This window comes from Epargyreus clarus, unplaced genomic scaffold (assembly GCF_041222505.1).
Source record: "Epargyreus clarus isolate Ecla_fem2 unplaced genomic scaffold, WU_Ecla_fem_2.2 ptg000026l, whole genome shotgun sequence".
NCBI classification, from domain to species: domain Eukaryota; kingdom Metazoa; phylum Arthropoda; class Insecta; order Lepidoptera; family Hesperiidae; genus Epargyreus; species Epargyreus clarus.
The window spans coordinates 6,515,007-6,540,713 of record NW_027332233.1 but is presented as its reverse complement, the minus strand read 5'-3'; the positions used below and the strand labels follow the sequence as shown (position 1 = coordinate 6,540,713).

At 34.1% G+C, this 25,707-nt stretch overlaps 1 protein-coding gene across 4 annotated transcripts in view; it reads right to left on the bottom strand.

Annotated features, from left to right (window-relative positions):
* The window catches only part of EcR (ecdysone receptor), a 346,125-nt gene that overhangs the window by 139,081 nt on the left and 181,337 nt on the right, over positions 1–25,707 (bottom strand). For 3 of the 4 annotated variants that reach the window (XM_073088156.1, XM_073088155.1, XM_073088153.1), the window contains one exon: positions 13,870–14,154. In XM_073088156.1, the coding sequence (XP_072944257.1) occupies positions 13,870–14,101 (232 nt within the window). In that variant the 5' untranslated portion in view covers positions 14,102–14,154. The remainder of the gene's footprint in view (positions 1–13,869; positions 14,155–25,707) is intronic. The other variant, XM_073088154.1, reaches the window with a different exon arrangement.

Here is a 25,707-nt window from a genome sequence, read left to right as displayed (position 1 = left end):
TAATCACACGACCCTTTTTTACGTAACATATTAATGCGATCTGTAAATTAAAGGAAAACGGAAAGATGTTACCAAATCGACCAGCGACTAAATGCCCAGGGTATATATTCTCCCTCATGTCTCGACAGTCGACTTTCCTTTTCTTGCGTACTCTATACCACGCAGGTTAAATAATAATATATTCCGCAAGTTACCATACAATTAAAATTGTAGTTATTTCAATGCCTTTTCTGCCTACGCTGCTACACTCATTCTCATAGTTTAGAGTTTTGAACTAAGTAATAAACAAACACAACAAGGTAATGACAGTAATCTAGTAACACAATTAAATTAATAACATTGCTACGAAATTGCTATGACTAGATATTATTAAGTTTTTATGTGAGTCCGACAGTAAATTATACCTTAAGAACTAACCTATTCAATTCTAATTAACTGTCGATTCATTTGCTCTATATTAACGGAAATTAACATAAAAATGTATTCATTGTATATGATGTAGCAAACTTGGTTATAGGTAGATGAAACTACTTCTCAAAAGTTTTTATAAGATTACTAGCTGACCCGGCAAACGATGTGTTGCCATATAAATAAAAAAAATATTACGGGTGAACAACCCTTATCACTTACGGGTTTGAAAAATAGATAGAATGTTTGAAACTGCGATGGTAGCGAAGTATGTCGAATCCAATGTGAAACATTCCAAAATCAACAACTACTTACGAATTAAAAATTAATTATAAACACCTTTTCCCACGGACTAAATTGTGAATCTAAACCATTCTCAAGTCCCCTTGAATACGCACAACAAATTTCATCAAAATCAGTCCAGTCGTTTAGGAGGAGTTCAGTGACATACACACGCACATAAGAAATATATATTAAAGATGACAAGATAAGAACATGCAGTTTATTTGGCGGTAAGTGGTCACTGCCGCCCATGGACACGTATAAAAAACTCCATATAGAACATTCTCCATATATAATATTCTGAGGGCCAAGATTGTTTCGAATGTAGATCAGTCGGAATCCACACCTTTCCACTAAAACATAAAAACTGCTTCAGAAATAGTTGTGGTGTTACCTACCCGAACAAATCATATTGGTTTTCCCACCTTTCAAAACCTAATTCGTGAACACAAATAATTGGCTTGTGCCTTGAGGCTTAAGCTTGTGAAGCTCTCATCATTTGAAACTGTTACAACACTCGTATTGCAGTACGACCTCTATGTTATCTGATTGAGCTTCGGGAACGATCCCTACATATAAAAATGTAAGTTCAAATTGTACCGTATATTATTGATGAGCTAAATGTGATGGAACATACTGATCAGCTGATGATGCTTTTAACATACAGTTTTCTAGATTGAATTTTAGATTCTAAATTCTAGATGAATCACACAGAAAAAAGTTTAATCTTGTCGTTAAACAAACGCTATGTAAACAAGTGTACTATAAGCTGAGTGATTATTTGACTGACACTGAAAACGGTGTGGTCTGAAGTAGCTCCAGCTCAACATGAACCATTAGGTTAAGTTTTTCATTATATAAAAGATGAGTGTTATGGAGTTTCTTCACAGCTTCCTCTCCATAACGAAACACCTTGTAAAGTGGTGGTAGTGGTATTGACATTCAAAAAGGGCTTGGAAAGAAACTTTTTTGTATAACAACTTTGATTTGATTTGATTTAGATTATGTGTAAAAATACTAATACTAATTTAAAGACTTGGGCTTTAGAAATAATGACGTTTGATATGGCACCACTGATGCAAGCAGAAAGCAGCAAGAAAGCAAGAAAGATGCAGCAAGAAGCAGTTTTAGCGACTATTGAAATTGAGTTTACCAACTCGATTTTGCAATTATTGATATTTAGCTTACCACAGATGTTTTGGTTAGCAACAGACAACAGTTCGAGAGCAAAGTCACGGATCCAGCTAGCTCTAATCACCGCTAACGAGCGCTACATTCGGCCACGCTATGGGAGCAGATTGCGCCACGCGGGTTCACACGGGTTCAGGCTGTGCGATAAAGCCGGCCTTGGCCCCGGTGCACCGCGATAAACAATCGCGATTATGAAATCCTTAGCGAAAGTATATCTATGCGGCGTGCGGCTTGTTTAAGTGGAAGCGTGATTTTAATGTTTGAATATTGTATGTGCGTCCGAGATTAAAGGTGATTTGGGGTGTCCACTTAAAAATTTATCGATATATGTATGATGTAAAATATCGGTACTTGACATCGATGTTTTCGTTTGAAATCATCGATATTTTTTAATAACGAATATTTTTTTCTCAGATTTTTTTAATTTAAGATATTCGGAATTTACGAATTTAAAATTTAATTTCTTGTTGGGGCGATTGATGAACGACGAGCGACGAACGACGAGCGGCAAGCGATGAACGAAGAGCGATTGATGGTTTGATAGTTTTAATCTCTCAACATTCGATTATCTACGTGTCTTATAAGGAAATTTTAAGCAACTAAATAGTCGTCGAGCAACTTGTGGCAGTCGCGCTAACCATTTTATCGCTTAAGCTATTCAAACTATAGTCGTCAATGGGCAGTCAGCCTAATTATTACAAGCATATATAAAGCTGTATTTCTTGAGTGTATCACAATAAAAGAAACATTTAGAGGAAGATGATATATTTTCATAAATGTTTTATAACAATGACGATTATGACAATTAGTTTCCCGCCAAAACTCAATTTCTCCCGCCACGCCGCACCGCGCCTCACCGTACCACAGATTAAAAATCACTCCGCCACACATATTTACCCTTTAGTATTTAAAGGGGTGCTAACGTATCTCATTATTTATAAGGAGCGGTTAGGTATATTTATTCAGTTAATTAAATTACGTTCACGTGTTCTACGATTGTGAAATGTAAATACCTACACCAACACTTGTCAATGCCCTTGTATACAACCAAACATGTAAATGTCGGCTTCACATGAATAATACGAATGTTGATTGATTTATTGTCTAAATTCAATTATTATTTAATTCTACGCGATGCTGCAAGTTTAATTTAAGTTTGTTTATTAGGTACAAGGTTAATAACATTTATTGCTTACTGATTAAAAGCTAGGAAAAATATCAGCTCTTTTTAAATTCTATAAGAATTTAATTTTTAATACCTTTAATTACTTTGTTTTCAATGTTTTCTACATCATGCTTATAGAATGTATTATTAATAACATTCCAGGTAGCGTTGGTGTAAAATAATCTGGCTATATTATGTTGCCAGCATAGATATACTACTAATAAAGACGGTTGCCAGTGTAAATTAAATTCCAATAAATTAACATCCATATTATGACGTCAACGTTTATGTATTATTACGTAATGATCCCAGAGGTAAATGCCATGCCATGTCTTGTTGCTAAGTCAGGTATAAATGATATAATGACCTATTCTAAGTAGGTAATTCGATTTACTTCATGTTTTATGTATCACTAGGAATTAGGAAGGGACATTATTTGTCGTGTAAATAACGCTCGGCGAAGTATGAAGATGGTATCGTTTTGTGGTGCAATAAATTTAGAGAAGCTATTAGATTTTCATACTAAAATAAACATAAATTGCATATCAGTAAACTGTCAAACCAATATTGTTTTGAGGAATTAAAAATCATATTATGCAGCTTCTTAAGGAATAATACTCTAGTTAAAGTTATAAAACTTAAGTATGTAAAGCTTACATAATTGGGTATAGATAAATTTATATTAAACAGTTTTATGCTTTTTAGTAGGTCCAAAATTTGACCCGCCCACGCTAACAAGGCAAGTTTAATATAGGTATAACCCCCAATAAAATTGTTCCATGTATTCTGTTTGTACTATTCAGTGTTAGTTTCGTTTTCCGAGCGCACATAGAGTTATCAATATTCTGATGTAGATAACTATGTTCATTTGCATAATTGAAGTATGCACGAGCAAATATATTCGTTTGTTGTTTAAAACAAAGGTTTTTATTAGCTTATATTTATGAGATTTACCTGTTTTGATAGTATCTAAACTATTTAGGCCGTTTCGAATATTAATGTGGTTGAAATATAATGAATAAGTATTATTACACGCATTGAAAAAGGGAATGGGAATGAAAATGAAAAAGGGAATGGAAAGGGGAAGAACCCTTTATGGTTTGATTCCGGCGGCATTACCGCTACATCTACATCTGCCTAAAGCAGCAGTGTTAAGCGCCGCTATGTTCTGGTTTGAGGAGTGTGGTAAGGGAGACATACTTTTCCAAAGCATTCCAGCTTAGTCCTCAAAGGTAGCAGGGGTTCTTCAACTTATAAAATGCAGTTTTGACTTCTTGTCCTTTAACCTATTTGTATTCTAAGATATTCATAGTAGAATGAACATTATATTTTTAATTTTTATATTGATTTGACCACACACTTCAAACTTAACATCAAACTTAAAGCAATTAAATCCTTTAATGGAAATTAAATGACCGATAACACGTTTACTTTCATTATATCCCATACGTACCTAACACGTGTGTACACGATGATCGAGCACATAATAAATCATCATCAACCCATTATTGTCCCACTGCTGGGCTCGAGTCTCCTCTCAGAATGAGAAGGATTAGGCCATAGTCCACCGCGCTGGCCAAGTGCGTGTTGGTAGACTTGACATACCTTCGAAAACTTTGTTTTTTTTTTTTAAGATTTCTCAGGTATGCAGGTTTCCTCACGATGTTTTCCTTCACCGTTTAAGCAAGTGATAATTAACTTCTAATACGCACATAACTTTGTTAAATCAGAGGTGCGTGGTGATTTGAACCTCGGACCTCTCGATCAAGAGGCCGCGTTTCTTAACCACTAGGCTATCACTGCTTGTACATAATAAATGCCTACCACATAATGTCGCCATCGCCCAGGGTTGACTGGCAGAGAATGCCATTAGGCATTAAGTCCTCCCTTGTTACCCTTAGTTTAAGGTGTTACAAAATTAAATAAATAAATAAATAAATAATACGTTTTGTTAGCATTCAGCACAATACATATGTAAGTCAACAATAAAATTGTACATCGATATTTATTCCATCGCAAGTTGAAAGGAAATGCGATGACAACAGCAATATAAGTACAGTTCCCTTACCATGAGTTTTTACGTTTTGACAAATATTACTGTTTTGGTATTTCTTTACGTATATGCCCATACAATTTCCAATCAGCGCCCCTAGCGGATTATATTAGAACTATGTATCAGTAAGGTAACATTAAATGTCTAAATTGACAAAACGGAAGAGAATAATGGATTGAATAAACGTAACGTAAAATTGTAGGACGTTTTGAAAACTCATGGTAAGGGTACAGTTTATGTTTAAGTTTTCGCATATCCATTGTTACGTGACATAAATCACTGTATTGTATACGATAGTATCGTTTTATTTGCTATCGTACAATATTGTTTGTCGTCTCGGATCTAGACTAGATTGCTGTGTGTATTCTTCTCGACGTTTTGATAGTCGCCATTAATATAGATATTGAAGTTTCGTTCAGAAAGTTGTTAAGATAAATCTTGTAAGAGTATTCTCATATATCGACTTGTTAGAAATTTTATTTGATATTAAAAATGTATAATTTTTATTGGCATAAAACCTAAACCTGTCCATTTTATTTGGATTTATTGAAACTTTATTCAATGATATTATAACTAACTTTAATCTAATATGCCTTATTCTACAAAACAAATCCAGAGATTTATGTACCCACTACAGCGCCACCTTCTCGGGTTTGAAGGGTCTGAGTAGATCGGTAGACACTAGACATACTAAAATGAGGTCCTGCTTAGTACTCAGCATTTACTAGTCGTGCCTTACGAAGGAAATGACACAGACTTGTTACCTTGAGAATATGCAATGTCTCTTTTGCATTGACTTTCTTATCCGTCAAATCAGAATTCTGAACAGGGTTGACTTCGAGATAAAAGAACATTTAATAAATTTATGAATGCTAAAAATAAGGATACTTTTGTCTTGTCGGCACACAAAATGCTTTACTATTTAAAACGTCAGATATAATTAAAGTGATATAAAAAAGTGAATGTTTGTCTGTAGGTATGTTCTTTATAAAATCGTAAATTATGCACATGGTCATGTTATAATCTGTAGCAAAGTTGTTGTGCAAGAGTCTACGAAGGTTTCTGAGTTGGTACGAACAATTTTCGACAGATGGGGCAGTGTCATTCCAATAAAGGTACAAATTTTTAGTTATATATATGTCATGTTTTTTTTAGAGCGGTCATAGCCGCGACCACAACTAGTTATCTATAAATTAATATAAATGATTCCTTACAGATGGCTCTACATTTAAAATATTTATTGCACTACGCTGAAATAGTGTCAAATTCAACATAAAACTCAACATAAACAAGTTGTACATCTTAAAGATTTTCTATTTCACTATTAGGTTGTCATATATTTATCATATATAACCGATAACATATATTAAAGTTGGGCCAACAATTTTCTTACAGTCAAATTTAAATAAAACATATCTATGATTAAAATCTACGGAAAATTACAGATTGCTAACTAATAGAACGAATGATTAAAATCGCTTAAAATATTTCTGTTATTAATTATCGTCGAAGGTACGAGCTAGTATTTAAATATAACTCGGTCCAATAAAAATGTATTCCAAACCGGCAACATTTTATTCACCTCTTATTCAATCTGTTAGTGATGGTAAGTGGCCTGCTGCACATGGACATCTGTTTTCAACTCCAGATAGGATTAGCGTCCGACCTGGGGTCGGCTAAAGATGTGTTGTCACACTTAAGAACCAAGCTGGAACGCCTCGTATAAGTATCTCTCTTACCACATATCCTCCTTAGCAAACATAGATTAGTAAAGATTACTCACTCGTAGCAAGAAAATGTAACAAGTTTTGCCAATTAAATTGTCACTGTCATCTATTTTCGTGTTTGAAAAATATTTAAATAAATGTAGTTTTTAGAGCATTTACGAATGAAACGATATTTCTCCACACTTTTTCCTCGATTTCGTGTTATTGCTGCACATGTCGGCATTGTTACGCGTAAATTACGCCATGACAGCCATTAAACGGCTGACACATTGTCAGCCATTTAAGCCATTTAATGGCTTCCTTCAATTACAAGGCGGTGAGATATCTATACTTATCTATGATAGCAGTACTTAAAATCGTTTTCATAAAGAAGAAGGCAAAAATAGGTTTACCGGTGGCATTTCCAAAGTTGAACCACGAAACTAACTTCAAAACAAAACATAAACAAAAGCCGCCATTTTGAATTAAATTACTTTTTGAAACAAGTTATATATAAATCGAAACTTAACGACTCCGACCCCGTGAATTACGGCTTCCTTAAATAGCTTGTCTAATAAACATTGAACCGTTCAATCGTTTCAACCGCAAAATGGATTCGGGCGTTTTAAAAATCGAATCCAGTTCAGTAACCGGACTGTCATAAATATCATAGACAAGAAAATGTCGCGCTTTTATTTGCATACAGATAATATAATTTATACATACAAACATTAAACTATAGGAAAATAAATTTGAAGGATGAAACCGTTTTTATTGTATCAGTAATTGTATACAATTCAAATTGAAGTAGAAGTGTAAACGATCACTAAGATTTGGATTTGCGTAAGGAAACCTGGATGTATCTAAGTTTGAAGATTTCACGTAAATGCCTCTAAATTACAACACCTTTCAAATGAGCCTATTTCGCTAAGGCTAATAAGGACAAGGCGTCACAGTAATCTAAACACTAATAATCTATCTATTAGCTTTAAATGTTATAAAGTTCACCTTGTTCTCAACGTGTACATAACAACCGGCAATTTTATCAGCGTTGCACATTAGTCTAATCACCTAACCTAACTTAACCTCACCCTTTTCATGTTCAGAGGAAACTAATATCAGCATTGATATTTCTTACATTTTTACAGAAACAGTTTTCTACCTACATACACAATCTAGACGAAATAATACCTACACCTCGATTCGTTTAGGTACGACGTAGTAAAATAACAGCATTGAAATATTTTATAGAGCGCACGTAAAGTTATGTTTGCGTCTGAACGGGCAGGTTTTACTCGTACAACGGTAAGATTTTATCGAACAGTGAGATGTTTGGGTGGTGACGCCATTTTGAATTACGTTTGACGAGTCATATTTGAATAAGCTTTTGGTTAGAATTAATTTTGTTTATGGTTTCTTCACGATATGTCATAAAAATACAGAAAAAATACGAGAATATTAAAAGTAATTGATAATAATATTTAATTTTGACGTGTAAAATAATTTTTAATCTACCATGTGTAGAATAAATTAAGCAATCTGCTTGTAATCAATTATAATTTATTGCCTGTATTGAAAAGAAAAATTGAAATTAAAAACAAATTTATTTTTAACTTGTTAATGAATATCAGTAATAAAAAAGTTCAATTCAATACCCTCAAGTTGAATAATAATAATAACGTCGTCCGACGTTCTTTACTTTGTTGCGGACGATTCTAAATATTTTTAAATTAGGAATTCTTTAAATACTTCAAATATCGTCAATGCAACGTCTGTGGAATATAGCCATTCTTATTTTTTCTTTACCCTCACGTGCCGGTGCGATATTTTAATTTAAAAGTTCCAGATTTTTCGATCAGACTGGTTCGGTGTTTAATAATAAGTTTTAATAAATGAATTAAAATTGTAGTGACAATTGTAAAAGTATATTTTTCAAATTATGTCAATATGTTTATAATGTATTGTAAAATGTTCTTTGTGTATTACGCTATTACATTTAATATAAACGCTCAGTATAAAGTATTTTGTAAGATGTAAAACTAATTTATTTTACGCAATTAGTATCTATTAGAAGTAGAACTCACTGGACTCAAGATATCAGTGTATCTAGGGCGGATGTTATAAATCTTTTGCAAAATACATTAACTTAGGGAAATAAACTGGAATTCTCAGTATCATTATCATTATTATTGCAATTTTAGCAATAAACCCGATATACATTTATTATAATAATTTGCAATTCTTTCCCCGAGAAGAGCTAAATCTTTATAATATTTGATACCGCTTAGTAATTTATGCTGCAGCAAAAATTTATGCCTACAATTAAAGTAAGCTTTTGAAAGTTTTGCGCCTATCTTTTATGGCAAGCTTTAATTCCTAAAAGACCTAGTTAGAGAAAAGAAAAATCAAAAATTCAAAATAACGATTTTTATCCCTACTTCTACGCGAAGGGGTAAGACAACTGTATACCTATTATTTGTAAGTTTATCAGTGGTAAGTTTTAAATAGATATTTACCCGTTTGCAGGAGGTAATGTTTTTTGAGCGAATGTAATGTATGTCTCACGCCCTGCGGTGCAAACGGCTTGACGGTTTTTAACATAAGAGGAATCATTGGATTGGTATGAACTGTGAAAGTCACATAAGCTATATTCTTAAATTGCCATGTATTATTTTTTTAAGTACCTATATTTTACGAATGTTGAGTAGGAAAACAAAAAAAAAATAATAACTCAATAGCGCTATTAGGCGCTCATAAGTAAAATTTAATACATTTAAAAGTATACGAACAAAAAATAACATAAATCATGTATTGGTAAATAGATTACCATACAAAGCAAACCAAAGTACACGAATAACACGTACGTCACCTAATTGTTATTTAATATGCATAATTTGAGTAATGAAGCGTGTTTTTCGAACAATTGTCTGTACGTCACCGTCACGCAACGGGGTCGTTGCCCTCGCTATCAGCATTGACGATAACGATAAACACGGAAAAATCCTTTTAACAGCGATAAACGCACGAACCGCGTTAAGTGTTTGAATTCCTCTGAAATTATTTGATAGACCGTTTTTTATATGATTAAAGTAGAAGAAGAGGATCATGGTCATCTGTGAGAATGCACATAGGTGACATGCGTTACCAATGATGGGGACTCAGATGATCGCCGTATAAGTAAGTCAGTCGGCATCTATCCCCTTCAACCGAAATATAGGAGAGCTTCATGCTTGAAACGGAGGCGATGGTGCCTTCCCGGTGGAACCGTATTGGTTCTACTACTACTACTAAAGCTGGTAACCTTTCAATACCTCTTATAAAACCTATGAATTAAGAATATAAATTTAAGATTTATTTAGGAAAATAATCCCTACGTCATAATTTTATCCTTGCCAAACTTAACAAAAAGCATATTGCTTGTTTATTAAAAACCTAATTATATTATCTGCTTTCAAAATCAGTTAAAATTGATGTCGCGGATTCCCTTTCATACTTATCAGCAAGAGAAATAACCTCATGTTTGCTCACAACCGGCTGATAATGAACAGGCGACCTTATTTGTGGTGTCAATGAGGTCAGTGAGGTCGGATGTGATTTTAACGATATCTTGACTAATAATGTTGGTATGAAGTCATTGAATTGTTCTAAAAATATGATTATGTCACTGATAACATTTTATTTTACGCGTATTTTTTATAATATTGAGTAAACGAGCACCCAGTCCATTTTATGGTAGGCACTGCCGTTTATGGGCGTCCGTAACCAATCTCCAATAAGATTAGATTCCTAGCTGAGGTTGGCAACTGATTTACTACCCCGGAGGACTAATTTGGAATGCCTCGGATCTCTCCTTTACCATATCCTTAAAACTAGAACACAGCAGCGCTCAATATTGCTGTTGTCAAGCAGAAATAGATGTTGCGGTGGTGCCGCCAGAGTGGCACCACAGTCGGTTCTACCACCTTGTTAAGCGTATCAATATCAATAGATAATAACAATAACAATATCATGTTATCAATAGGTAATACATACATATAGTCCGCGTAAACCTGCTAGTCCGCTCTGAATATGGAAATGAATCGCGTCGCCGTAGCAAATTGTATGACTACACCTGGTCGTAACAACTTCAGAGCGGACTAGCAGTTTGGCGCGGACTATACAGTATACATGGTTACTCTCTGTTCTTTATTTATTTTATGGTGTAGTGCTATACCAATACCAAAACCGATTACAAATTCAACATTCCTATTCACAACTTTAAGCCCTGTCTCTACAATCTCACATTTTCAATTTGTACTACGTCATGGAAGTAATTAATTTCCCAAACCCGGCATTTGAGCTGTCTGTGCTATTAATAAAACCGCTGTTTCTGGATCTGTCTCCAGCCCTTGCTATGAATGAAAGCGGTTAAATTAATGGTGCGAAATATCTGTTTTTTATTCGTAATGGAAATTACATTTACACCCCGTCACTATATTTCTTTGTGGAGAAATGTATTTTCTATTAAAAATGCAGACATAAAATAATATCTTAGTTCATATTTTATACCTTTAATGTAATTATGTAGTTAGTGTTTGTTTGATAATTTGATTTAGTGATGTCCAAAAGTCCAGATCGCGTTTATCGAATAGTAATATAATTCTAGTACATTTTTATGTACGATCATGTGGTAAATAATTAAACAGATATGGATTTACCATAAATATTACTCGACCATTACCTCCATTGGCAAGGGTGCCAAGTAACATGAAAAACGTAAGAACACGACATTCGATCATTCAGCACCAAGGCTTTGCGCTTTTCACGTTTCCATTATACATATACTAGTTTTTGCCCGCGGCTTCGCCCGCGTTTAAAAGAAAATAATATAACATAAAACTGAAAATTCCTTTTTACCTTCTTTTTACTTTACTTTTACCTTCAACTTTGCTAAAGATCATCACTTGATCAAATGCATAGTTTACGATTCAATCCTTACTAATATCGATTAAAATAATCGATGTTTTGGGCCCAAAATATCGATTCTCCGATCTTAGATCGCCATCCCTAGTTCCTGTGGGATTTCCGGGATAAAAACTATCCTATGTCCTTTCTCGGGTCTCAGACTATCTTTGTACAAAATTTCATTAAAATCGGTTCAGTAGTTTGGGCGTGAAGAAGAGACAACCAGACAGACAGACAGACAGACAGAGTTACTTTCGGATTTATATTATTAGTAAGGAGTAAGGATTTCAGGGACATCACAGCACCATACTATTAATTGCCGTGTTACCACTCATTCCCTGAGGTCGTCACCGAAGGCTGTTAGGAAATGGACTATTGTAGTTCTTTGTTAGCAGTATGTGGGCCACGCATTGAATATGAGATTACTGCTCAGCCCCCCGCGGTTACGCAAATGTATCGGTCCTACTATATAAGAGAAACGATCATAATATTGAGTGACATTTTAGACTTGACTTTTGATTTGAAAAATCGTTACGGTTTTCCTAAAGGTTTGACGTAAATATACTCATTTTGAAAATGTGGTAATATACACATTTTTAAGCCGTACAATTGTAGAAAACCCGTGGCAAAGAATAATTCTCGGATTGGTTTTGTCCGTGTCAGAAAACAATGGCTTTTTCGTATGAAATAGGAACAGTGAAATAGCACGCAGTCTAATAAAGCGGTTACTGCTGACATTTACAACTGATCAAGACAAGACAAGAGTCCTGAAGACAGTTAAAATGCGTTCCTGCAGTAGAGGCCTAATTAAGGATGTCTCATATTCTTCATGCGTTATAATTAACACTTTCACACTATTTCTGACTAAACACACACACAAGTTTTACCCTGCTTTTATTAGGCTAAATAAGTGAAACGAAAAATTCCACCACTTTTAAATCACTTTTCATTATAAGTAAAGCGAAGAATTTCCGTCGCTTTCTCGCCGGTGATCGTGAAAGTAAAAACAAAGTAACACGCGTTATACATATTATGTTATCTGAAGTAGGTCGTGTAACGCAATGTTTCAGCAAGACGTGTTTGAGCAGTTGCATTTGTTATGTAGAGTGGCCATTTACTTAGATAACTTTGAGAGTGTTTAACCGTATTCTTTTGCTACGAGTACATACATTTAGTACGGAACTTAGATAACTAAGTATGATATGAGGTATTTGTGTAAAACGCTATTGAGATTGGAAGACGTTAGGCACCAAGTATTTGTTAATGCCTTTAGTATTTTATTTTTTATAAAAAAAATTGTTTGTCTTTTAATCATGTTTGTAAAATATTAATTAAACGTATCTGAATATAAAATATTTTGAGACTTTTACGTTTTCTTTGATTAATATGAATTACATTTTTGCAAATATATGACATAAAACATGTTTTGTCATGTACAACGTACAAGTACCCAAAATTGTACATACATATATACATATCATGAAATTATAATAATTATATTGATTGCACTTATCTCTATGTTATGTCTTTTAATTAAACAGAAAATATTGACATATTACAGCCTATTAAGTTTTAGTATTTATACATTAGAAATAGGTTAAAACTTCGATCAATACTATATCGTAAATATTTACAACAGTTGTTTGGTTTTAGAGTAATGTTATTGTTATTGCTATTATTTCCGTTTTGGATATCTATATATAGCGTCTCTGACATCCTGCGTCCTAATGTATCACAGTCTGTTATTGTGGCGCTATTTCCTAAACCGTTGATATCAATAACCTGTCTGTCGAACATGATATTTGATTTTCAGAACAGTAAGTTACTTTTAATACAAAATTATACGCTTTGTTGTTTGAGAAGTGATATTTAACTCAAGGACAGACTTTAAAATAATTTTGTTATTAAACATTAAAATTGTAGACATAAACAATATTATCATAATTATATTTCAGGTAATTATAGTAGCACAAACACAAACATTATAAATTACGGAAAATCCGGTAACAAATAAAGGACAACTATCTCGTAACACATTAAAAACAATTGAATTAAATTTTGTGAAGTCGTTTAAACAAATATTATAACGTCTTAAATAAATAATGAAAATGGTGACTAACCTATTTTCCCATTCGGACTATAGGGTCCGTAGCTGCCGGAGGACAGCGGCGAGGAGTACCCGTTGTTCGGCTGCGGCTGGGTAGTGGCTGCCCCCGGGGACGGGGAGCCGCCGCCGCCCGCCATCCAGTCGCGCACGTGGCCGTTCACCGGGTGCCCGTTGTGGCTGACCCCCGGCTCCGCCTTCACCTGGTTCGGCAACCCTCGGTACGCCACCTCGTGTTTCAGGTCCATGCCGCTGCTACCGCATGCTGCCGCGCCGCCCCCGCCGCCCGCGCTCCACACTTCTGGAACAATGACACGGAGTTAGTCGTATGAAGCGCGTAATTCCGGGGCTCGGAGATCGTAACTGGTCTACAAAGTTAAACATCTGCACACAGATTATATCGTGAGATTTTAAGAAACTAAAAGGTTGAACACTTATGACACATTGACATACGTGTCATTCGGTGTAGTGACCATAAAATTATTTTAATTATTATCTCAATTATTCCAATTATTTTATTATCTAATACTAATACATCGTTTTAACCCATGTTAAAGTTTTTAATACTGTAATAAGAATATTATTACTTTAACCTTGTTTTATTCTAAACCTTTTAAATGGCTGAAAGAGATACCAAACATCGTAGATGTAAACACAAAGTACTAATTAACCGACGAAGGCCACACCTAATCACGATTTCATCTTGAAAGTGACGACGTGACCCGAGATGTTACACGTTCACCCAAATATCGCCTTGAAATACATTTTACCGTCTAATTATAATTTATTCTTGTATAAGATAGTAGAAATTGACACGTGTACGTTATGTTTAATGATTGCTAAAGGCAACAGATGGTGACTCCACACATTAATAACTTTAAGGATGGTGAAACTGTTCTTGGTTGTATCGCTGACATATATCTGATTAAAATACTCGTAGCAGTGTCCAGTTTGAAGGCATAGATTAGTAAAGATTACTCACTCCTAACAAGAAAATGTACCCAGTTTTGAGAATTGAAATAGTTGCGTTAAAAAGTTTTGCCACGTCTCCGAGCTAAAATGTCCCTAAAATATTTGAAATAATTATTTATTTAGTATGTAAATTACGCAGTATTAGTTATTTATTCGTAAATTTTCTCTAAAAATGTTTTTATTTTTCAAGAATTCAAAAAAAGAACTTACTAATAAGCCGTTTGTCGCTTCATTCAATTTCCAGGCGGCGAAGTATCTTTACTAATCTATGTTTGAAGGGTGAGGGAGAGATAGTTCCCGTTTATTACGAGGCATTCCAATTTAGTCCTCAGGTGGCAATGCATTAAGCAAAGATTGTGACAAACGCGAAATGTTTTATGTTATTAAATCCATTTTATGATCCCCTTAAATACGAATCTAACATCCGAATACTATAGTGTGTATACTATAGAGGGTGGATTCTGTTCTCGTTGATAAATATCATCTCTCCAATAAATAAATAACCTGGAAGTTTTAATAAATACCCTGTAATTAAGTAACTAATAAGTTTCTAATACGGCACCCATAAAAATTCTTTTCCGCATAGATGTGAAAAATAAATGCGTTTGTATGGTTACCTTGTATCTATAATTATCAGATAAAGAGAAATCTATTTTAAAAAACGAGGATATTTTATATTAATACGTTTTATTTAAAGCGACGTGGCATAGGTACAAATGACATGTTAGCTCCCCCGGGGCAGAGCCCGACCGGGGCATCGCGCTTGGAGGACTCCGGTTGTGTTCCCTCGGAGATCCCGGAGTTCTCCAACAAGCGTTGAGGACGGCCACCGGGGGGGTTTTAGTGCAGTAAAAATCCCACATAACCCGGCGTCGCCCCCACGTCGTCGGGTACCTTTCGAAGGTTTCCCCCTCGTAAACAAAAAAAAAAGGTACAAATGTCATTTCATAATTTTGTTATAAATATTTTCGGTATGTTTCGACTTACTTCATTTTTTTTCAGGGTGTAGTAATGCAGTTAGATCCCCTTGCGACCATTCCAGCTTCACCGATCAAATTCATGATACATCACATTATGAGAAACCAAAACCTGACATTTTTTTTTATTTGTACAGTTTTACTTTTGCTGCTTATTCTTATCTAATTTATTCATTGTTTTGGTTTATAAATTCAATAAAAACATTCTACCTAAATCTAATATTTTTAAATTATTTAATTGGCGATTTAAGTCGCATTAATTCGTCCAATTTACCTACCGAAATTTTTATAATTTGTGCTTACTGTAAAATTGTCCAAATTTAATATTTCGTGGGCAAATATACTAACTAGACGAAGAAAACCTTATTAATTTGCCAGATTAAATCAAAGGCATTTTCATATTCATTTGTAAATGCAATTAAAGCTTGTTAATTATGGTGGTTAGTTCTGCATAATGTAAAAGTAAAAAAGAACCGTTTGAGCCTGTTGTTGCAGGGCTTCATCCAGTTATCTACTCTTTTTCATTGCACTTTGTTGCTACTTACCATTCGCGGTATAATTAATAGTAAGTTGACAACAAATGAATTAGAGGCTCTATACAAAATTGTTGTCGATTCGTGCAAAAGTTTTACAGCAGGCAGCTATGAAACATGTCATATTGATTTCATTGTACATGAGACAGGTTATTTTACAAGTTACTACTTGTACTATAGGTGAAGGACGAAAATTTCTTCAAACAAGTATTTCATTTCGCTAGATAAGTTTTAGATACTATTAGTTCCGGATACTGTACCGATATTCCTTCCCGACGGATTTTTTCTGCGAAGTCCTCTACGACACTACCTTTGGGCTCCCACTTAAAAACAATAATGATTTTTACCTATTAACCAATATGTTATTTGCGAAATTAAATAACACGATATAAAGGACTATCTAAGAATAAGAAAGACTGAACTATCCACATAAACGTAAGAAATTAACCTTGTCTTATACATTTAGTCCACAACCAGCTCCGACAATAATTTTAGCGTTTTTGCTACCTTCGTGCCATTTACCACGCAATATTTCAATTAGTTTTATGTGGGTTTCAGGACAATGAGAACAGATCTTATACCTACTATTCAAGACGTTTGCGGTCGTAAAGAGCGGTCCGCTTGGATTAAAAGGATATAGGGTACGCCAGGGCTCCGTAATTGGCCCCATTTTGTTTGTATTTCCTAAATCTTATGTTAAATTTTATACGGACAAGTTAATTTATCTTTATGCTTTTTACTGTTTACGAGTTATATGCATTGTGGTATTTATATATTATTATAGACTATATACACTGGTCAATTATAAACAATTTATCCAATGTTTTGGATACGAAAGCAAGACATTTGACAATTTCTGTAGGTATACTAGAAACCATCATACTTCGATTTTTCGTAGGCAAAGCCTTGATAGTTTGAGTATGAACAACAGGCGTTAATTTACATCTATATAAAAAAATACATATTTATAGGAATTATGAAATTACAATTAAAAATTAGTAAAACTTGTGTTTATATTATTAGTTAATATTATGCCTTTCACTCTCACCAAATCGCTCGCTTTTGTGACGTGTAACTTATTTTCCTTACTAGTTTTCGTTGGTTTCGCGTAATAAACTGTATTTTATTACATTGTTAAATTTCATAAAGGCGAGTTTTGCAAACTCAAATCATACCTTAACTTTTAGTGGCAGATGTAACCACGATACGTGTAAAAACTTTACGATCATCTCTACGGTTATGTATAAGGTAAATTTGAATGATAAAACGTAGCAAAGATTTCGTGAGATACGCTTACATGTACATATTTTTAACATTTATTTCTGAAGCATTTATTAAAGGTTTATTACCCAATATCGTTGAATTAAAAGTCCTTGCGCTGAAGGTCGAAACACTTGTGTACGAACTCGTATCGTAGAGAAATCAGATCTTAAATCTCTACCTTATAAAGTACAAGGTTGTTAAACATTATACAAAACCGACGTGCATTTTATTTCAGTGTAGGTACCAATGTAGGGATAAAAGACAATCATACGATACGACGTCGCATCGTTATACTTTGCGACGTCATGTCGTGACACGATGTGGCTTGGAAATCTATGGTGTATATAAATTTTACATCACGACGTCGCATCGTTGTACAATACGTGGCACGACGTCGTGTCGTGACAATTTTTGATGCAATGCTGCGTCATTTTTCACCCGACTACGGAGGGTAATATTTTTCGAGTGTATTTGTCCAAACGGTTTGACTGAGTTTGTGGTTTTGTTTGATACTTCTAAATTATATGAGTTACATAGGCATATATTTATAAGCAGTTTTTTGTTTTAATAATAATCACTAGTTCGAAATGTGATTTCCATAATTCATAATTGTAAGAAATAAATGAATTAAATATTTTATACCTTCCGACACGACGTCCGTGTACCGAGACGACATCGTATCATATATGTTTTAGCACGTACATCTATTTACCGTAGAGTGTTTGTATTGTCGTGTGTTTTGAAATCTCGGTCCGACTCGTTTTATAGCTGAATCGTAAATAACGGTAACAAAGTGACTATTCGTTTGCTACAGAAACGTTTTCTCAGTATTTTCTAAACTAGATTTGTTTTGTTCCGCGCATTTCTTCAAATCGAGAGAATGCGGGGTTAGTTTCATTTATTACAGCAATAAAGAGATACAAAGGAGAATTTCAAAATAAATAAATAGCATTCCTTTAAAATATAGTGTTTTATTACCGTGAAGGCTATTATTGTAATTAAATCTTTGTATGTTAATGTAAATAAGTGTACATGACTTAATTTTCTGTACACACCTTTTAATTCGATAAATGATAGAACTTTTGTTTATTTTTGTAAAAAGAAAAATGTGATTTTTTTTAAATAACTTCGCTGACCACAAAGCTGATAATATTTATTTCCCTCAACAAATATAATAATATATACTTTTTCAAAGAGGAAATAAGTAATCTGACACCCCATAAGTACTAATATTTTTTTATGAATATTTTTATTATACCTCGTATTTTTTTAATTAACTTCTCTCCTCATCTATGGCCAACTTCAGATAGAATTATTTTATCTGGTATTGGTTACAGATATTCGGCGTAAGTATCCACTTACCATCAGAAATTTCAATATTATAAAAAGGTTTTTATGAGTAAATAAATAAATTAATTCTTACTAACTAAACAATTAAAATATCTAACAAACAAAATAATTGACTTAACTAAAGAAATATTTTGAAATAATTTAAGTGTTAACTTCCGCCATCCAGTTATCCACGGTCAGTTAATCAGTTATCGTGGGAACGAGGTTGTTTAACCATGTCTAACGTGCAGCGTAAACCTCCGACTCTACTGCGATCTCTACAAACGTTCTCTACCACTTTCACCGGTTATATGAGACCGATCTTTGTTTTCGTGGTCTAACCTCGAAACTAACACCGCAATCTTTACCCACTTAAGAGAAACTTTACTATAATACTATAATAAATATTAATAATATTTCACGCACGGCTAGTGCGTTCAACCCAATTGGAGGTAAAATATTTATAGGAAAAATTCTAAAAATACTATTATACAATAAGTCAAATATATTTTTCCTAAACTTTAATACTTCAAAAAATATGTCTGAATTGTCTGAATATGGATATGATGTTACACTAACCTTTAACTATTAATTGATCGACATAAACAAAAACAATATTATAGAGGGTTCTGATCGAAAGAATATCTAGCACAGGGTTCATTCAGGAAGCCCTTTTTTGTAACCATAAGTTATGATTTATTAGAAAAAATATAGTAAATTTAACAACAGAAAATATGGTAAAATTTAACAACATTTTACAGACCAACATGGAAAATTATGCTCCTTATCTTTTTCGCTTTCCCTCAATATATAAAAGATAACAAAACAGTAAATGATGTAACAAAACAGTAAATGGTGAATGTAGATTCACCTTGTTGTAGAAACTTGCGGCAGTGACATAAATTTTACGGTCCGAAATAAAAATACTTTTATACAAAATAATACACAAAATGTTTAGTACATTCTGAGATGCAGTCGCATATCTCTATTTTGTGCTATAACACGATTGCTATTTTTGAGAGTGCGATTCTAAATTGTACTATTGTGACTTACTTTAATGCTTTGAGTTTCCACTCGATCACATATGCGTTGTTACGTCATCTATTAAGGTGGTATACCGCGAAGGGCACCAATACCACTTCTTTTCTGCCTTACAGCAGCGTAAATATGCTGTGTTATGTTTTTAAGCGTGGGATTAAATTATTACACCGAAACATAACAAACAATAATACCGGTCGTTATTACTCTAGATAGCAAGATCTGAATAAAACATTTAAGTAGGACTTTCGGTAGTTTTTCGGTCATAGATTTTCATGGGCGGTAGTCACAACTTCACAGGCATGTTGTACTCGTATGCTTCTGTTAAAAAGTCCATCTAATGCAAGTAGATCTATCTACCTTGCCACTCTTTAAAACAGAACTGCTCTTAAAATTGTGCAGCGGCGGTGATAACGTTTTTGTTTACAATTTTATGGTACAAACAATAAATTTTGTCACTTTAACCATTTTACGACTAGACATAAAATATAAATATGCAAACGCTACGTTATTCTTACGACGTTAGAAGGGAATGGGATGTTATAATTTATGGCTAATTAAAATAATAAATAAATTGTTTTACGTGATTAGAATAATTAAACATCTGTTTTATATTAATTTGTTACTAAAAATAAATTTGCTGCTTAATAAATGAAGGGTTTAAATTAGTGGGACTTTATGGGGTCTAAAAGCAACAAAATTAGTTTTTCACCGGATTTTCTTATATTATAACATGATGTATTTTCTGATGGGGCTATAGGATATTAGATATTGTAATATAATAAGGAAGGTTCGAAGGTGGTAGAACCCTTTGTGGTTCGACTCCGGCGGCACCACCGCCACACCTATTTCTACCTAATAACTGCAGTGTTAGGTGCTGCTGTGTTCCGGTTTGAAGGGTGTGGTAAGGGAGAAAGACTTTTCCAAGGCATTCTAGCTTAGTCCTCAGGGGTAGCGGCGCATCTGTGGCCGACCTCAGGTAGGAATATCTAATCCTATCTGGGGTTTATTACAGATGTCCATGGGCGGCAGTAGCCACTTACCATCAGGTGGACTGCATGCTCGTCTGCTACTCTTATATTATAAAAAAAAAGGAGCTGAAAGGTAATTCATGTTTTAAATTATACAATTGATAAAATGTTTAAGGCGCTTAATAAGAATCCAAATTTCAACAGGTTACAACAATAAAAGTATTGTGGTAGACATACGCATTACGTTAAAACAATGTCAGAAAATACGTCAAATATTAATGAATGGATTTCATTAAAAGGAAAACAATTTTAAAGGAAAATATGCTACAAGAATTGTCTATGGAGAATGAAAGCTTACAGTTCACAGATCGCAGCTACACGCATGTTATAGTCCAGGCCATTAAATTAATAACATATTTTATTCTTTTAACCTATTAACAAATTCACTTGCGTATGCAGCTATTCAGTATATAATAGTTTCACAAAGATCAGACGTGAGCACTGAACACCGAGGGCATAGTGCAGGCCCCAGCGTTGCATTGCACAACGCGCAGAGAAAGCGGTGACGTCACGACCTCGACACGCTCACCTACTTGCGCGCGCGCTGCACCAACCCACTTCGATACCGACCCAATGTCGAGCTTTCTCTCCGTAGTCCGTACATATGCGTTAGACGGTCTGGTTCGTAGTGGAGTTACAAGGGGTTTTCCGATACAGGGGGTTCCCGGGAAAAGTTTTACCGGCAGTTTTCATAACACCATAATGTAGATTTGCCCCCGTTATTTATAATCGATCTATCCAGCCTTGTAAGCAAATGTTAAATTTGATAATTAAAATGATATATCTATACTAATATTATAAAGAGGAAAACTTTGTTTGTTTGTTTGATTGTAATGAATAGGCTCAAAAACTACTGGACCTATTTTAAAAATTCTTTCACCATTCGAAAGCTACATTATCCACGAGACGATAGGTAGGCAGATATTAATGATCAACCAATCCAGAGCTTACGAAACATTGATTTTTTACAGTTGCTATGTACTAGATACATATAACAAAAAAGTTTTGTAAAAAAAATCGTAAATTCTCGTCTATACTATAATATAATAAAGAGGAAAGATTTGAGTGTTTGTTTGTTTGTATTGAATAGGGTCCAAAACTACTGCTGGACTGTTTTGAAAAATTCTTTTACCAATAGAATCCTTGATTATCCGCGATGAACATAGGCTATAGAATATTTCCAAAAGTGTTAGGGATCCGTATGAAAACTTCGATGTAGTCAAATGTCGCGACGGGTTTCTAGAGACGGCTTAAAGAGGGAACTACGATTAAATCTTTTACGCACAAAAATGTAAATGAATAAAATGTAAAAAAGTACGTTACAATGGCGTGAATTTGCGAATATCACTTTCTTGTATATATTTTTAATAAAATCAGCAAAATATATGTATGTGATATAAAGAGAAACGTAGGTTCTTTTAATCAAGATTAGCATTTAAATACTTAGAAACATCATCAAAAATGCTTTCTTTTTGGTTTTGAATAATCATATCTTATGAATGTTATAGTTTAAGGTTTAGTTTGAAGGTGGTAGAAACCTTTGTGGTTCGACTCCGGCAGCACCACCGCTACATCTATTTCTACCTAATAACAGCAGTGTTAGGCGCTGCTGTGTTCCGGTTTGAAGGGTGTGGTAAGGGAGACATAATTTTCCGAGGCGTTCCAGCTTAGTCCTCAGGGGTAGCGTCGCATTGTGGCCGACCTCAGGTAGGAATATCTAATCCTATCTGGGGTTGATTACAGATCTCCATGGGAGGCAGTAGCCACTTACCATCAGGTGGACTGCATGCTCGTCTGCTACTCTTATATTGTAAAAAAAAAAGTTTAGTAAGACATTAATTAATATTTAGAAAATCTACTCAAAACATGAATGTTTAAGCATAATATTTAATTACAGCATTAATGTTTAAGCATAAATATTAGTCATACTCATAAAGTATCCACAATCAAGTACAATAAGTAATGATCATAAGTGTAAGAATTATTCGAGCCATTTTATTCTAGATTCTAGATTTCCTTTGTGTTGTGAAATTCGATTTAACTCACGATATATGCATTTGTTACGTTGCTGCAAGTCGTTAGCACCGACGCTCACATCAGGTTTCCATACTAGACGTGGGTTACCTTTATGAGCTATAAATTTTTATGTTTCATTATCGTTAGAATAAAACGCCGACAGCATTCGAAAGAATGTAAGCGATCCCGCGATGCCCTGTTTTCTTTTCACAAATACCCATTCGACGAAACGCTAGTCGTGCGATCACTATCAAAACTTTTATGTGCAACTTTATGTTTTGAACCTCGAATATTCAGGATATATCTAGCATAGTTACTGGGTACTTCAGTGGAGTCCAGCGTTGTGTGGATCGCATTAAGCATTATTCCTGAAAAATGAACACGACGCGTTCGAAATGCTCCGGAATTCATGCAGCGTCGTTCTTCGCTGATGTAGTGCAGTCTCCGGCGCCACGTAGCGCCATAACTACTCGCAACTCAACTGTAAGCCGGTATTGTGCTGACAAAGAATAGTCGATGACGCGGAAATAGAATTTACGAGTGGTATGACCCCGCGAGTGATATATTCGGCGAGGTCGCCGCCTCGTTGCGTCAGTGCGGTCTAGCGGCCTTGCTGTAATAGTTTAACGTGGATAGGTATATTTCTTACGGGTTCGATAACCGTGCCACGAGGTGGGAATAGACCGTTTGTGCCATAATTAGAGAGTCGGACGGGCGTATGCGCTTCATGCATTATTGAGTTCAAAGCAGCAACTGCCCTCTGGCGATTGCAAGCAAATTGTTATCGTTCCCACGGGATTTACGTTGCTTCGCTAGCAATTTAAGCTAATAATAGTGGTATTTGACTGGACATAGATAAAATAATAACGTGCATTGTTAAGTACAGGGGCTTTGTCAAGAATGTTTCAGTGCGGAATATCGCAGAATTAGTTACTTATTAAATAATGTTCTTTGGTTGTAGATTGCCTACCCGTGGTTATACCAATTTATGTAGAACATTTATATGATGTAGTATAACGTCCAGTAAATCTACAAGCTAATTTGGAGTTGACTACAAAAATTCATAAGCCGCAGTGAAAACTTACCATAATGTTCGTTAGCTAATTTTATGTAATAAAAGTTTAAAAATATGATATTTTAATCAACTTGACAAATAATATGGGAGTGCCAAATTAACCTGAATTTGAACTACGTAGTAGATTAAGTTCCAAAAGTAAGTAATTACTTTTGGAACTACAATTTTGAGAAACTACTTCTTGAAGTAACATAGTACTTTTCATTTCACCGCAGATATTAGATGTATTAATGGCAACCACCGAGCAAGTTTCATTAAATAAATTAAAAAGTTAAATTACATTTCCCTTACCAACATTACATTACGTATGCAGCGCTGTGAAGAAATTCAAGGATTGTGGGATGTTTCGTCTAGATGACATTTTCTTTTCATTCTACAGAGAGTTTCTAACTGAATTCTTAATCTTAAAGTAGCTTTGCTATGGCTTCTTTAGCAAAAGTTGCAAATTTTGAGTGGATTGGACTTTATTTATCATTGAGCTCTTGTGTCTAGCATTTTACACCGTGAGTGGATTGTTTTGTCTGCATGTAGGTAAAACTTAAATATGTAAAAAGCGAAGAAGAGTAGGTTTAGATAAATGAAAATAACACTTTTATCTCCTTTTTTGAACAAATTTGGTGGTTTAACTGAATTGTTATTACAAAAATAGTTAATATACGTGGTATATAAAATATTATGAATCAAAAAGATCTTAAACAATGTAGTATCCGGATACGACTGCTCACCAGAATTTTGTTTTTTTTTTGTAGCAACATCAATATATTTTAGTGTTGTTGATGTATCTAAAATATCGATAAAATTCGTCCGTCTGTATCATTACTTGAAAATAAGATCTCGTCGCTTCAATTGTTTGGAGCACATATACGCGAATTTTCTATAAAAGAACAGCTGGAATACGTATGATATCCTAGCGAGACCCTGATAACAACCAATATAGATTCTCACAGTCGCTTCGAATGTGAAATCCGTGGATATTCCCACCAGATGGTAGCAAGCTCACTGCGTTGTGAGATGAAAAGATTGAAGGTATATGCGAAGGCGAATCACGTCGCTATTTTATAGCTGCATTCTATTTTACTCTGGAATCCTTTCGGGTCAAACTGTTCAGTTGTATGTTATGTATATGTGTATTTATATATGTTTTTGTACGAAAAAAAAAACATTTTTACTCAACTGCGGAGGTAATATTATATTAAAGAGCCTGTACTATTTGTTGTTGTTGCTCTAAATATTTGAGGCAGCAAAAACGGATAGACGGATACAAAAAAAAAGAATGAGGTGTTGTTGGATTCGTAAAATAGAGTAATATTTTTAAGTTGTCGTATATTTAAATTATAATTCTCTAGTTAATAACATTATATTCACTATTTTCATCCTCTTTTGGTTGTATATAAACCGGAATCAAAGTCATTAACATCAAAGTAAAATCCCATCAACATCAAAGCAAAAAAGAAAATCTCTTTTCTTGAAAATCTAAAAACAAAATTAGCTATTTTAATTACTTTTTATTTATAAACTTTATTATTCTAGAAGTACAAAAGATGTGCTTGCTAATGATTTATACGTACATTATTTACGCATATTTTTATTGGTTTATTATTATAGCCCTCAACCGGGCAC